At 45.4% G+C, this 13,187-nt stretch overlaps 1 protein-coding gene across 2 annotated transcripts in view; it reads left to right on the top strand.

Moving 5' to 3' along the window:
- The window catches only part of HSD17B2 (hydroxysteroid 17-beta dehydrogenase 2), a 76,475-nt gene that overhangs the window by 34,584 nt on the left and 28,704 nt on the right, over positions 1 to 13,187 (top strand). The window contains exon 2 of one of the 2 annotated variants that reach the window (XM_059151899.1): positions 10,877 to 11,089. The exons of the other annotated variant lie outside the window; for it this stretch is intronic. Coding sequence (XP_059007882.1) covers positions 10,877 to 11,089 — 213 coding nt within the window. The remainder of the gene's footprint in view (positions 1 to 10,876; positions 11,090 to 13,187) is intronic. 2 annotated transcript variants of the gene reach the window in all.

Below are 13,187 nucleotides of genomic sequence, written 5' to 3'. Positions count from 1 at the left end.
ATCACCTGTGTCCCCACTTTGTGCATCTTCCTCCCCACCCCCCGACCCTGCCCAAGGTGTTCAAGGAGACAACAACTCATAGTAGTAAAAGAACATGGCTTTAGAAAGAGCAAATCTGGGGGCACCTGGTTGGCTCAGTGGGTTGGGCATCTGCCTTTGGCTCAGATCATGATCCTAGAGTCCTGGGATCGAGTCCCATGTCAGACTCCCTGCTCAGTGGGAAATCTACTTCTCCCTCTCCCCCTCCCCCTCTCACTCTTGCTCACTCTCTCTCTCTCAAATAAATAAATAGAATCCAGAAACAAAGAAAGAAAGACCGACAAACAATTCTGGCATAACCCAGCTGTAACATTTTGGCATCTCAGTTGTCCACCTTAATCGTGTTCATTCATAAAGGTTACATTCCAGGAAAAATGCATTTACTTGCAGTAAAACATGGACTTTTCCCAGAGCCTCACCACCCAACAGTTACTACCCTTTGAGAATGCAACAGGCAAAGGAGGTGGGTGTTGGCGGTATAATTGTCAAGTATTTGCTCTTCTTGGATTTGGAGCTGAGCCTTCAATGGCCCCTCAGGGAAGTCTTAAGAGCACTGGAGTCTTATTTTATTTATCTACCATTTTATCATACCCTGATCTATTTTATAGGGAACGGGCAGTGTCAACTTGAGAGTGGCAATCTGATGGATTGCTTAAGTCTTCAGGGAGAGGAAAGTCCTTTCCTCCTTAGTTTTCTGCAGGTTTTAAGATAAATAGCTCTTGACTCAGGTGATCTTTGTAGGTGGGGCAAAGTACATCAGGGGTTTTGGGCTCAAAAGCCTACAGGGGTGAGGTCTGTATCAGTAGTGAGGAATGTTGGCAGTGGCTCAGTGCCCATCATGGAGCCCTGCTCTGAGCGTATGGCCCATGGACGGCAGCAGCCACGGAGATCCTCAGCTTGAACTCATGGGCTCCTTGTTGGAATGCAGGCCTGGAGTTTGCCCACCTCCTGGTGAACCATGAGAAACCACCGACCTGGATTCCCAGGTGAAATCACCTGATTCTAGCTGTGAGTTTAGATTTCTACAAAATAACCCTGTGCAAGCAAAACACATATCCAGACCAGGTGTTCTTATCCATACCCAGCAGATTTCCCACTTGTGTTTGTGCATTCCGCTATTAGAAGTCATCCCCGGTGTTTATATCCTGAACCCTGACTCGGTTCCACTCTCCCTCTGCCATGTCCTAGCTGAATGACTTAACCCTTTCGTGTCTCAGTTTCCTGCTCTGTTACTGGTGACCGTGAAAGGACTTCCCTTTCAGAGTGGTTGGGAGGATTTAATGAGTTGTATGTGGAAGGCTGGCTGGAACTCGGTCAACAGGGAAAGCCCCAGCCTGGTCTTTGGGTTTCCAGAGTACACAAGGGTTATCCTATCTCACTCAACAGGGAGCAGCTCCCCAGACTATATTTTCCCAAGGTCCTCTAACACCTGCACAAGCCCATACCCTTAATACACCAAGACTAAGACATCTTTAACACTGTAAATCAGAGGAGATATCCAGGTCCCAGCCATGTTACTGATAACAGCCACTGACAATGCGCTGGGTCTTGTGTAAGACCTCCTCTGTGTGTGACCTCACAACATCAGTCTGAGGGGAGACTTACTGTCACAACCCCACTTCCCATATGGGGAAGTGGAGGCTCTACAGAACTCCATGGAACATTCTCCAAGGCTCAAACCTAGAAGAGGCAGGTTGAGGCAGCCTGGGTCTTACCCAAGATGTTCAGTTGATTCTCGGTAGACACACATTCCCCATCTATCAATTTGGGCATGTAAAGGCCTGAACATCAGGAAGGATGAGTTTTGTTTAAAGAAAAAAAAAGATCTAGATAAGAATTACTTGGAACAGGCACTGCTAAGCACATCACAAATATTAACAGATATAGGTACCATCATGAAGCCCACTTTATAGATGAGGAAGCTGAGACACAGAGACACTAAATAAAGTGTCCAGGGTTGCACAGGTAGGGATGGTGGGACCCAGGCTCTCCCCCAAGCCCCTACGCTATGCTTCCGTACAGGTAAGGACAAGCAGGTGGCCTCCTCCTATGAACTTTGGCTTTCTTAAGTCACCATCGAATACAAATAAATACAGATTTACTAAGGAGAGACTATTTGAAAGGGTCATTGTGGGAGAGGGGATTGTCGCAGTATGGGAAACACTCTGACCAAAGGATGGCACGTATTTCATGAGTTAGGCGAGAAAAGAATGTTGCTTTCATAGGAGGAAGTAAACGTGTCCCCACAGAACCAGGTGAGGGCGACTGGAATGGACAGGAGTGCCTTGACAAGACAACAGAAGAGAGAATGCTGCCCCCTGAGACCAGCTTGTTCTCAGGACGGGCTGTCTGCTGGCTCAGGCTGAGGGCTGGCCAGGTGCTGGGAAAGCAGAGAATCTGTACCGAAGTTTAGTTTAACTAGTGAATCATTGGCAATAGGCAGTTCGGTCAGTCACTTACGAAGCAATGAATGGAAGTTTGGAAGGACTGGGTCTGGCCTTATCGTTCGTAAACAAGCGCGTATCCGTGAGTCTTCCCTAAGTCACATGGGAAAGGTGACCTCTTTGCTTGGGATGTTTCTGTCTGTGGTCTTCCAGGATCCCAGAGCCTGGCAGAGATCAGCATGTCATCACACAGTTGCATCTAGTACAGACACACCTCCTCTTAGTGGCATTCCTGCGTTGAGCAAGTCTCTTGGCGCCTTTTTCCCAACAGCATCCTGCTCTTGTGTCTATGCGTCCCATTTTGGTAATTCTCACGATATTTCCAACTTTTTCATTACGATTTTATTTTTTATGGTGATATGTGATCGGTGATCTTTGATGTTAGTGTTGTAATTGGTTTGGGGTGCCACGAAGTGAGCTCATATAAGATGACCAACTTAATTGATAAAGGGTGTTTGTGTCCTGACTGCTCCATTAAATGTCTGCTCCCAGATCTCTCCCCCTGTCCCCAGGCCTCCCTGTTCCCTGAAACTCAAACTGAAATTAGACCTGTTGGTAATCCTACAATGACCTCTCAGTGTTCAAGTGAAGGGAAGGTCCTCCATCTCTCACTGTTAGTCAAAAGCTAGAAATGATTAAGCTCGATGAAAAGGGCACATTGAAAGCTGAGATAAGCTGGCGCCAGACCTCTGGCACCAGTCAGCCAACTTATGAAAGCAAAGGGAAATTTCTCGAAGGAAATTAAAAGTGCTTCTCGGGCAAACACACCAATGTTAAGAAGGGGCAACAGCCTTATTGCTGATAGGGAGAGAGTTCCAGGGATCTGGACAGAAGATCAAATCAGCCACGACGTTCCCTTAAGCCAAAGCCTACTCCAGAGCAAAGGCTTAACTCTCTTCAACTCTGCGAAGGCTGGGAAGCGTGAGGAAGCCACAGGGGAAGAGTCTGGAGCTCGCAGGGGTGCTTTGAGGAGGTTTAAGGGAAGAAGCCGTCTTTAGAACCTGAAAGTGCATGGTCAGGCACCAAGGGCTGAAGCAGAAGCCGCAGCAAGTTCTTCGGAGAGGGAGCTGAGACAAGGAAGGCAGCCACACCGAACAACAGATTGTCGCTCCACAACAGGCTGTCATAGCTGGAGAGGAGAAGTCAACGCTTGGCTTCAAAGCTGCCAAGAACAGGCTCTCTCTCTTTCTTCCTTCCTTCCTTTTTTTTTTTTTTTTTTTTTTTTAAAGATTTTATTTATTTATTCGACAGAGAGAGAGCACAAGTAGGTTGAGCGGCAGGCAGAGGGAGAGGGAGAAGCAGGCTCCCTGCCGAGCAAGGAGGCTGATGCAGGGCTAGACCTACCAGGACCCTGGGATCATGATCTGAGCCGAAGGCAGCGGTTTAACTGACTGAGCCACCCAGGTGCCCCAGGCTGACTCTCTTATCAGGGACTGATGCCGATGGTGACCCGAAGATAAAGCCGGGGCTCCTTTACCATTCAGAAAATCCTTGAGCCCTTCAGAATTAAGCTACACCTGCCCTGCCTGTGATCTATAAATGGGACAACAAAGTGTGCATGATGGGGCATCTGCTTACAACACAGTTCACTGAATACCTTGAGCCCAGTGTTGAGACTTACTGCTCAGGAAAAAAAAAAAAAAAGTTCCTTTCAAAATGTGACTGTTGGGTGCCTGGGTGGCTCAGTGGGTTAAGCCACTGCCTTCGGCTCGGGTCATGATCTCGGGGTCCTGGGATCGAGTCCCGCATCGGGCTCTCTGCTCAGCAGGGAGTCTGCTTCCTCCTCTCTCTCTCTCTCTGCCTGCCTCTCCATCTACTTGTGATTTCTCTCTGTCAAATAAATAAATAAAATCTTTAAAAAAAAACAAAACAAAACAAAACAAAACAAAACAAAATGTGACTGCTCACTGGCAGTGTACCCAGTCACCCAGGAGCTCTGATGGAGGCGGACAAGGACATTAATATTGTTTTCATGTCCGCTAACACACCATCCATTCTGCAGCCTGCTCCGCAGGGAGTCTGCTTCTCCCTCTGTCTTTGCCCCCTGCTTGTGATCTCTCTCTCTCTCTCTCTCTAATAAATAAATACATACATACATAAAATCTTTTAAAAAATACATTTTGTGGGTGCCTGGGTGGCTCAGTGGGTTAAGCCGCTGCCTTCGGCTCAGGTCATGATCTCAGGGTCCTGGGATCGAGTCCCGCATCAGGCTCTCTGCTCGGCAGGGAGCCTGCTTCCGTCTCTCTCTCTCTCTGCCTGCCTCTCCATCTACTTGTAATTTCTCTCTGTCAAATAAATAAATAAAATCTTAAAAAAAAATACATTTTGTAAGGCTAAAGATGCCTTTAGTGATTCCTCGGATGGATCTGGGCAAAGTTCATTGAAAACCTTTCAGAAAGGATTCACCATTCTAGATGCCATTCAGAACATTCAGGATTCGTGGGAAGAGGTCGGCATTATCAACATTAATGGGAGTTTAGAAGAAGTCGATTCCAACCCTTAGGCATGACTTGGAGCCGTTCAAGACTTCAGGGGAGAAAGTCCCTGCAGATGTGGTGGAAAGAGCAGAAGAAGCAGAATCAGAAGTGGAGCCGCAAGATAGGACTGCATCGCTGTCATCTCACGACGAAACTCTCAGTGGGTGAGGAGTTGCTACTTATGGATGAGCAGAGAAACTGGTTCGTTGTGAAAGTGGTTTCTAGTCTGGGTGAAGATGTTCTGAAGACTGCTGAAATGCCAACAAAGGATTCAGAATAGTACATAAACTGAGCTGATACATCAGCAGGGTTGGAGAAGACGGACTCCGATTTTGAAAGAAGTTCTACTGTGGGTAAAATGCTATGAGATAACGACATGTGAAACAGAGAAATTGCTCTCAAAAGGAAGAGTCAATCGATGTAGAAAGCTTTACTGTTATCTTATTTTAAGGAATTGCAACAGCAACCACCACCCCGCTTGGTCAGTAGCCATCAGCTTCCAGGCAAGAACCTCCGTGGCAAAAAGATTATGACTTGCTGAAAGCCCAGATGATGGTTATCATTCTTTATCAATAAAGTCTTTTTTAAAATGAACTAATTTATTTTAAGCAGGCTCCACACCCAGTGTGGGGATTGAACTCACAACCCTGAGATCAAGAGTCGTATGCTCTACTGACTGAACGAGCCAGGCAACCCCATTAAATTATTTTTGAATTAAGGCATGCACATTGGGTTTCTTTTTAGGCATTATACTTCTGTACATTTAAACAGTATAATAGTGTAAATAGTATAAATATAACTTTTATATGTACTGGGAAACCACAACATCCATTTGACTTCTTTACTGTGGTTTGCTTTACTGTGTTGGCCTGGAACTGAGCCAACAACACATCTGTGATTTGCCCGCATCTACCATATGCCAGGTTCTTCCTCGGACCTTTCTCCAGAGAGAGTTAGGTCCTGGATTCACGAAGCTGGTCAAAGGCACTACCTTTAAAAATATCTTCCAGACTCTTCTCTGCTCAGAGAGCATGGAGTTGGGATCATTGTGTCTCCTTCTCTCACTTAGCAGGAAGTTTTCAAGATCCACCCTTGATGTAGTGTGTATCACAGCTTTACTCCCTTCATGTCTGAAAAATATTTTCCTGTTTGGATACACCACATTTTGTTTATCCAACCATCAATTGATAGACATTTAGGTGACAGACATTGTCTCACCTTCCTCTGTAGATCCCTGGCTGAGTTTATTTGCTGCATGGAACCGAGGGCCACAGCATTCACCTCTGCCCTGCAGAACGATTCTCTGTGCAGAGAGGGAATGTGCTGGCACCCGAGAGGACACAAACCTCTCAGGGAAATGGGGAGCTTTAATCCAGCTTTAATCCCAATATACCCAGCTGTGCCAACAGGAAGCAGAAGCCCAGGCTGTGGTGCTTTCCAAGTGGGAGGCATTGTCCTTGAACACCTGGCCTCACCCAGCACAGCATGTATAACCCAGCTCCAGATCTGCTCTTCCATTGGGTTATAAGTTAGTTATTTTTAAGGTTAATCTCACCCTTCCTTGCTGGGCCAGAAAAGGACCATTCTGGAGTTGGCTTCCCCATAGCTCACCTCTCTAGCTAAACAGATAAAAGAGAAGGTGGCTGATCCAGGATGATGAAGACACATGGACTTGGTTTTAGGCTCTGGCAAACAGTCCATGTCCATTCCCACTGTCTCTGTGACAGCGGTCTCCCGTATGTAAAGTGGGAAAGGTAATCTTGACTGTTGACATTTGGAGAATAATTTTGGAAGACATTACTGATCACCAGTGCCATAGGGGGCTTCCAGAAAAGGGTTGCACACACTGTACCCAATATCTAATGAACTTGCTATTGTCCAGGATCTGGTCTCCCCGCTGTAGACTCAGAAGTTGGATTTGTCCTACTGTAAGTCTATTTCTACAGGGCAAAGCTCCATTCACTGGGCTCACAAACCTGTCATACACATATATGATTATTATATGTTAAAAGAACCGTAATTCTAATATGCTAATTTACACCGAGGCAGAGATTGTCACGTGGCCCAGATGTGTGTGTGTGTGTGTGTGTGTGTGTGTGTTCCAAATGCTACTGTCTCTTCCTCTGGCCAGGCCCAGGTGGTGAAACATGTATACACAGAGGCCTTTTCCTGAGCATAAATGCACATGGGTATATAAGCAGGAAGGAGACAGAGCAAAAGTTAAAAACAATCAGCATTACTTACAATAGCCAATACATGGAAGCAACCCAAGTGTCCATTGATAGATGAATGGATAAAGAAGATGTGGTATACACACACACACACATACACACACACACAACAGGTACATGCTGGAATATTATGCAGCCATAAAAAAGAGAGATAGCTTGCCATTTGCAACAATGTGGATGGACCTAGAGGGTATTAGGCTAAGTGAAATAAATCAGACAAAGAAAGAAAAATATCATATGATCTTACTTCCATGTGGAATCTAAAAAGCAAAACAAGCGAATATATTAAATACCAGAAACAGGTCTATAAATACAGAGAACAGAGTGGCAGCCTCCAGAGGGGAGGGGGTTGGGGAATGGGCAAAATGGGGGAAGGGGAATGGGAGGGGGTGGGAGGTACAAGCATCCAGTTATACAATGAGTAAGTCACGGGGATGAAAGGGACAGCAGAGGGAATATAGTCGGTGGTATTGCAATAGCGCTGTGTGGCGACAGATGATGGCTACACTTGTGGTGAACATAGCTGAATGGATAGAGATGTGGAATCACTATGTCGTACACCCAAAACTAAGGAAGACTGCAACTATAATTCTTAAAAAGTTAAATGCAATCAATTATGACAACTAGATGCCTTCATGTCATAGTAGGGGTGCCCAAGGAGCAGGAGCACCTACGCTTTTTGCTAAGGCTGACACTCTCCTGGGCAATGTTTGTATGCATGAGCCACAGTGGCTTCTCTGTTGTACCATCTTCTACCCTTGTGGGGCTGGCCCATCTTCATTCTAATTGGAATGACCTTTAAAAGAAGAGAATTTGGGGTGCTTGGGTGGCTCAGTTGGTTAAGTGGCCCACTCCTGATTTCAGCTCAGGTCATGATCTCAGCATTCGGGGATCAAGCCCCACCTGGGGGCTCCCCACTCAATAGGGAGTCTGCTTGAGGAGTCTCTCTCTCCCTCTGCCCTTCCCCCTCACTTGAGTGTGCATGCTCTCTCTCTCTCAAGTAAATAAATCTTTAAAACAATAAAGGAAGAGAAATTATACAATAAAGATATGTGCTTTCATATAGCAAAATGGAAGACATTTAAATCAGGCCCCTCCATCATGCCTCTACTGCTAAGGGCGTCCACTGTTAGCATTTTGATGTCTTTCCTTCCAAATTCCTTCTTGTATATTTCCATGCACAGACAGGTAGAGAATTAGCTCCCTCCCTTTTTGGAGGGCATAAGTTGGATTCTATGTAATGAGTGCTATACCATAACTTATTTTGCTTAACAAAATATCATGGAGCAATAGCTAGGCTAGTTCATGTAGTTCTACCCCAACTTTTTTGAAGTGCTATGTTATATCCCATTTTAGGGACCATAATTTATGTCATCACTTTCCTATTCATGAACATTTAGGTCAGTCCCTTCTTTTGCTATTATACCCAGTGCTGTAAAGAAAACATCACAAGTGTGTCTCTGAATATACGTGTTTATTCTCTGGGACAGATCGTGAGACTCTTTCGGGCAAAAGATTTACACACTGAAAACAGTCATAGATTTTAGACCTTAACATTTATCAGCAGTGTGTATGAATGCCTATTTCTCTATCTTTTAGTCTTCTTATTTGTTATTTATTTACTATTTGAGTATAGGTCACACAATGTTACCTTGGTTTCCGGTGCCCAACTTAGTGAAAGTTCATGCATTAAATTATGTTCACCACAAATGTAGCTCCCATGTGTCCTGTTACAAATATCACTAACTGCATTCTTTATGCTGTGGTTTTTTCCCATGATGCATTCATTTCCTAACTAGAAGTCTGTCTTGGCCATTTTGTTCAACCGCCCCCACCCCCAACAACCCTAAGTTTGTTCTCTATATTTACAGGTCTGATTCTGGTTTTTGTCATTTTTGTTTGTTTGTTTGTTTTTTCCAGTTTGTTTGTTTGTTTGTTTAGAGTTCACTTATGAGGAGAATCATTTGGTATTAGTCTTTCTTAGTCTGACTTATTTCACTTTGCAAAAAACGCTCCCGGTCCATCCACGTGGTTTCACATGGCAGGATCTCATTCTTTTTTATGGCTGCGTCATACTATTCTGTGTGTGTAACCTGTTTTCCTTATCTGTTCATCTATTGATGGACATTCAGGTTGCTTCCATTTCTTGGCCATTTTAAACAATGCTGCAATAAACATAGGAATGCGTGTATCTTTTCAATTTAGTGTTTTCCTTTTCTTTGGATAAATACTCAAGAGCGGAGTTGCTACATCATATGGCATTTTTATCCTTAATCCCTTGAGGAGCTTATTGTTTCCACAGTGGCTGCACCAACCAGCACTCCCATCAACAGTGTGTGAGTGTGAGTGTTCCTTTTTCTCCAATTCTGCATCAACACTTGTTATGTCTTGTCATTTTGATTTTAGCCATTTTAACTGGTGGAAGGTGGTATCTCATTGTGGTTTTGACTTGCATTTTCCTGGTGATGAGTGATGTTGGGTATCTTGTCATGTCTGTTGGCCATCCGTATGTCTTCTTTGGGAAAATGTCTGTTCAGTGCCTCCGCCCATTTTTAAATCAGATTGTTTGATTATTGGGTATTGAGTTTGTCTTTTTGCCTAATAAGGCCATCCTCTTCTTAGGGACAGTAAGGCTTCCATACTGAGACTTGAGTTGACTGTCAGTGTGCTCCTATATATTCCAATTCTTAGGTAGATGCCTGACTATAGCCCCTGACTTCTGATAAGAGAGACCCCTCAAGGTTTACAGAAAAGATGACGCAACATAATCAATATGAAGATGATTTCTCATCTTTAGAGCTTTGGGGACATTTTAACTGTTACATGTTTATTCTTCTAACGCTCAATGGGTGACTTTTCGGTCTATGTTGCCTTCATTCAGAATTTCTGATATCTACTTTTAACACCTGTGAGCATAAAATATTTTTTCCAGGGTCTAAATGTCCTGCAGACTGGGTTGGGTAAACTCCCATCTCAAATTCTGAGACATATTTTACATATTATGCCATCCACTTATTTATGCAAAGCAATACATTTAGGGTTTTCTATCTGGTTTCTGTTGTAAGCTTCTTTCCAAGGTTGGGATTTCTAGTCAATGGTTTGGGAGAAGATCACCACAAGGGAAAAAGCTCTGAGGAGCTGATAAGTGCAGGTGGCTATGAGCCACCATCTTTCACAACGTAGAAGGAGCTGGGAAGCCTCTTATTGTTGATTTGTGTCCACTCTGAAGCAGGACATTTTGTTAGATTTCTAAAACCCCAAACCAACTCTGAAGTATTAATTTGTAATGAATGATTCACTGAAGATTTTATGGAGTGATGGAAGTTACATCAAATAGGACACCACAGAGATTAATAGAGAAATCTCCAGCAAATGTCACAGTTCTCCCTCCTCCTTAGTTCTTTGACCAACAACCACTCCTAGACCATCCCTCCACCAGCAATTCCCCTTCCACTTATGCCCCACTCCAGATTCTACCTCGCTTTTCTTCTTTTTATACAGAGAAATGTGTCTGTTTTGGCTTCTCTGCCCATTTTCCCACATAGGAGGTAAAGAAACTTCCTCAAGTCCCACTCGCTCCAGAAAACATGGAGAATCAATCATACGTAGTACGCAGTGTATTATTAAGTAATTTCTCCTGCCACTTGGCCTTGAACCCACTCTGTATTGCCTTAACCCCTTGCAGGTGGCGATTCCGGATTTGGCCATGCTCTGTCCAAATACTTGGATGAACTTGGCTTCACGGTATTTGTGGGAGTTCTGGATGAAAAGGGATCCGGAGCAGAGGACTTGCGAAGAATCTGCTCCAAGCGCCTCTCTGTGCTCCAGATGGATGTCACCGACCCACAGCAGATAAAAGATGCCCACAGCAAAGTGGTGGAAAAGGTGCAGAACAGAGGTACTGCCTTTGTCTGTCCATGCCCTCAACTGCCCCCCACCCTCCTCACAAATGACCAGCACTGCTTTGAGCCTCTCCTGACCGCTGCCCTCTAGTCCATTCTGTCGGTCCACCACACACTGAGAACAGCTGTACTGGACACCTGTCACATGCCAGGGCCTCTTACAGATATAAAGATGGTATGAGTAAGTCAGCAATGGCCCGTCCTCACAGAACTTGAAGAATTCTAGAACCCATTCATCCAGCATCTGCTTGGTCACTCTCCCATTACCTACCCTCATGCCCACAACTCCCACTGCTTTTCTCCCACTAATATTAACAAAGAACAGGGGCGCCTGGGTGGCTCAGTGGGTTGGGCCTCTGCCTTCAGCTCAGGTCATGGTCTCAGTGCCCTGGGATCGAGTCCCTCATCAGGCTCTCTGCTCAGCGGGAAGCCTGTTCCCCCACCCCCCTCTCTACCTGCCTCTCTGTCTCCTTGTGATCTCGCTATCAAATAAATAAATAAAATCTCAAAAAAAACAAACAAGGAACAGACTTAAGAAAAAAATAAGTTTAACCATCACTGTCTTCCTTTAGCCACGGCCCTTTTCCTTCCCCTTCCTTTGTGGTCAAGCTCGTTGGAACCCCATCACCCTGTTTTTACTTCTTCACCTTCCATCCCGCGTTGGCTAACTAATCTGGCCGAGCGAATGAGTATCTTCCTGAACACCGAGCTCTTTATCTCTCAGCGACATTTAAATGTGTTCACTACCTTCCCTTGTCTTAGCTTTGGGGCCTCCAGCACCCACCCCACCTCCCTTGTTCTCTGATCATTTTTCTGCTTCTCCTGCATGAACCCTTTCCTCCATTCCTCCCATAAATGGGAATGTTTCCAAGGGCTTCGTCCCCAAACTACCCACCCCACATTATCTGGGCTAAGGTGGTGTGTCTCTGGGCTAGACTCTCAACCCAGCTGCACATTAGAATCAACCGGGGAATGTCTGAAAATGCCCATGCCTGGGCTCAAGATGGCGTATGTAACTTGGAGGACCCAGCTGAAAATTATGTGGGGCACCTTGTTTTTAAAAAATGATGAAGACTTTAAGGTGATGCTAGCCGAGAATTAAAGCAAGCCTGAGGCCTTTCAGAAGCACGGGGCCCTATGTGGGTACACAGCTGGCACACCCATGGTGCCCACCCAGCCTGGTGCCCTTCCCCAGCCAATTAAATCGGTGTCTCCCTGCAAGGGCTCAGCTGACCCTGCAATCAGGGGACTGCTACTGTTGCTCTCCTTTTGCTAGGAACGTCAGTTGTGAAGAGAATCCTACTGGGGGGCCAGGTCTCAGTATACTCGAAAGTTCCCCAGGTGGTGCTAATGTTCTGTTAGAACGGAGAAACCGTGAGACGTACGCCAGTCTCTTCCGAATCATACCAACTGAGCCCTCTTCTCAGCATCTGGACTTAAATGTGTATAAAATTGTCTGCCGGGCATCCCACCTCACTTTGTCAAAGCCTGACCTCGTGACCTTTTCCCTCATTGCCGGTCTGCAAATGAGCTTTAGCGGTCATTTGCACACCCCACAGCTCGGATGCCGGTAACGCCATCTAGTCCATCCATTATGCCAGCAGCCGGGGTGGGGGTGGGGCACTGAGACCTGCAGCTTACCCTCAGTTCCTGAATCCTATGGGTCCCAAGTCCTTCAGTTCTATCTCCTCGATCTTTATCATTCCAGTCCCTTTCTGTCATCACCAGGCTGCCGTGACCTAGTGCAGGCCCTCACTTTCCACCTGCCCCTCAATAGCTTTCTTCTCCCATTAACTTTCTGAATGGACAGTAATCCTTACAATGTGCACCTTACAACGTCACCCACCTCCTAAAAACCCTTGGGCATACAGACCCTGTATGTCTTGGGTTCCTCCTATGAGCCAGGCCTGTGGTAGTTGTTTTGCTTTGTCTCACTGAATGGTTCAGTGGTTCTCTGTCCGGTACCAAATAAAATCCAAACATATTCATAAGGCTTTGAAGGCTTTCAGGATAATGGCTCCAGCCAAACCCTTAATTTGCAATACCTGATGGTCCCCTCAGTAAATTCTGATGGGTTTCCAGAACAGAATGTGC

The sequence above is a fragment of the Mustela lutreola genome, chromosome 16, assembly GCF_030435805.1.
Source record: "Mustela lutreola isolate mMusLut2 chromosome 16, mMusLut2.pri, whole genome shotgun sequence".
In the NCBI taxonomy this organism is placed as follows: Eukaryota; Metazoa; Chordata; class Mammalia; order Carnivora; family Mustelidae; genus Mustela; species Mustela lutreola.
This window is presented reverse-complemented; position numbering and strand designations above follow the sequence as displayed.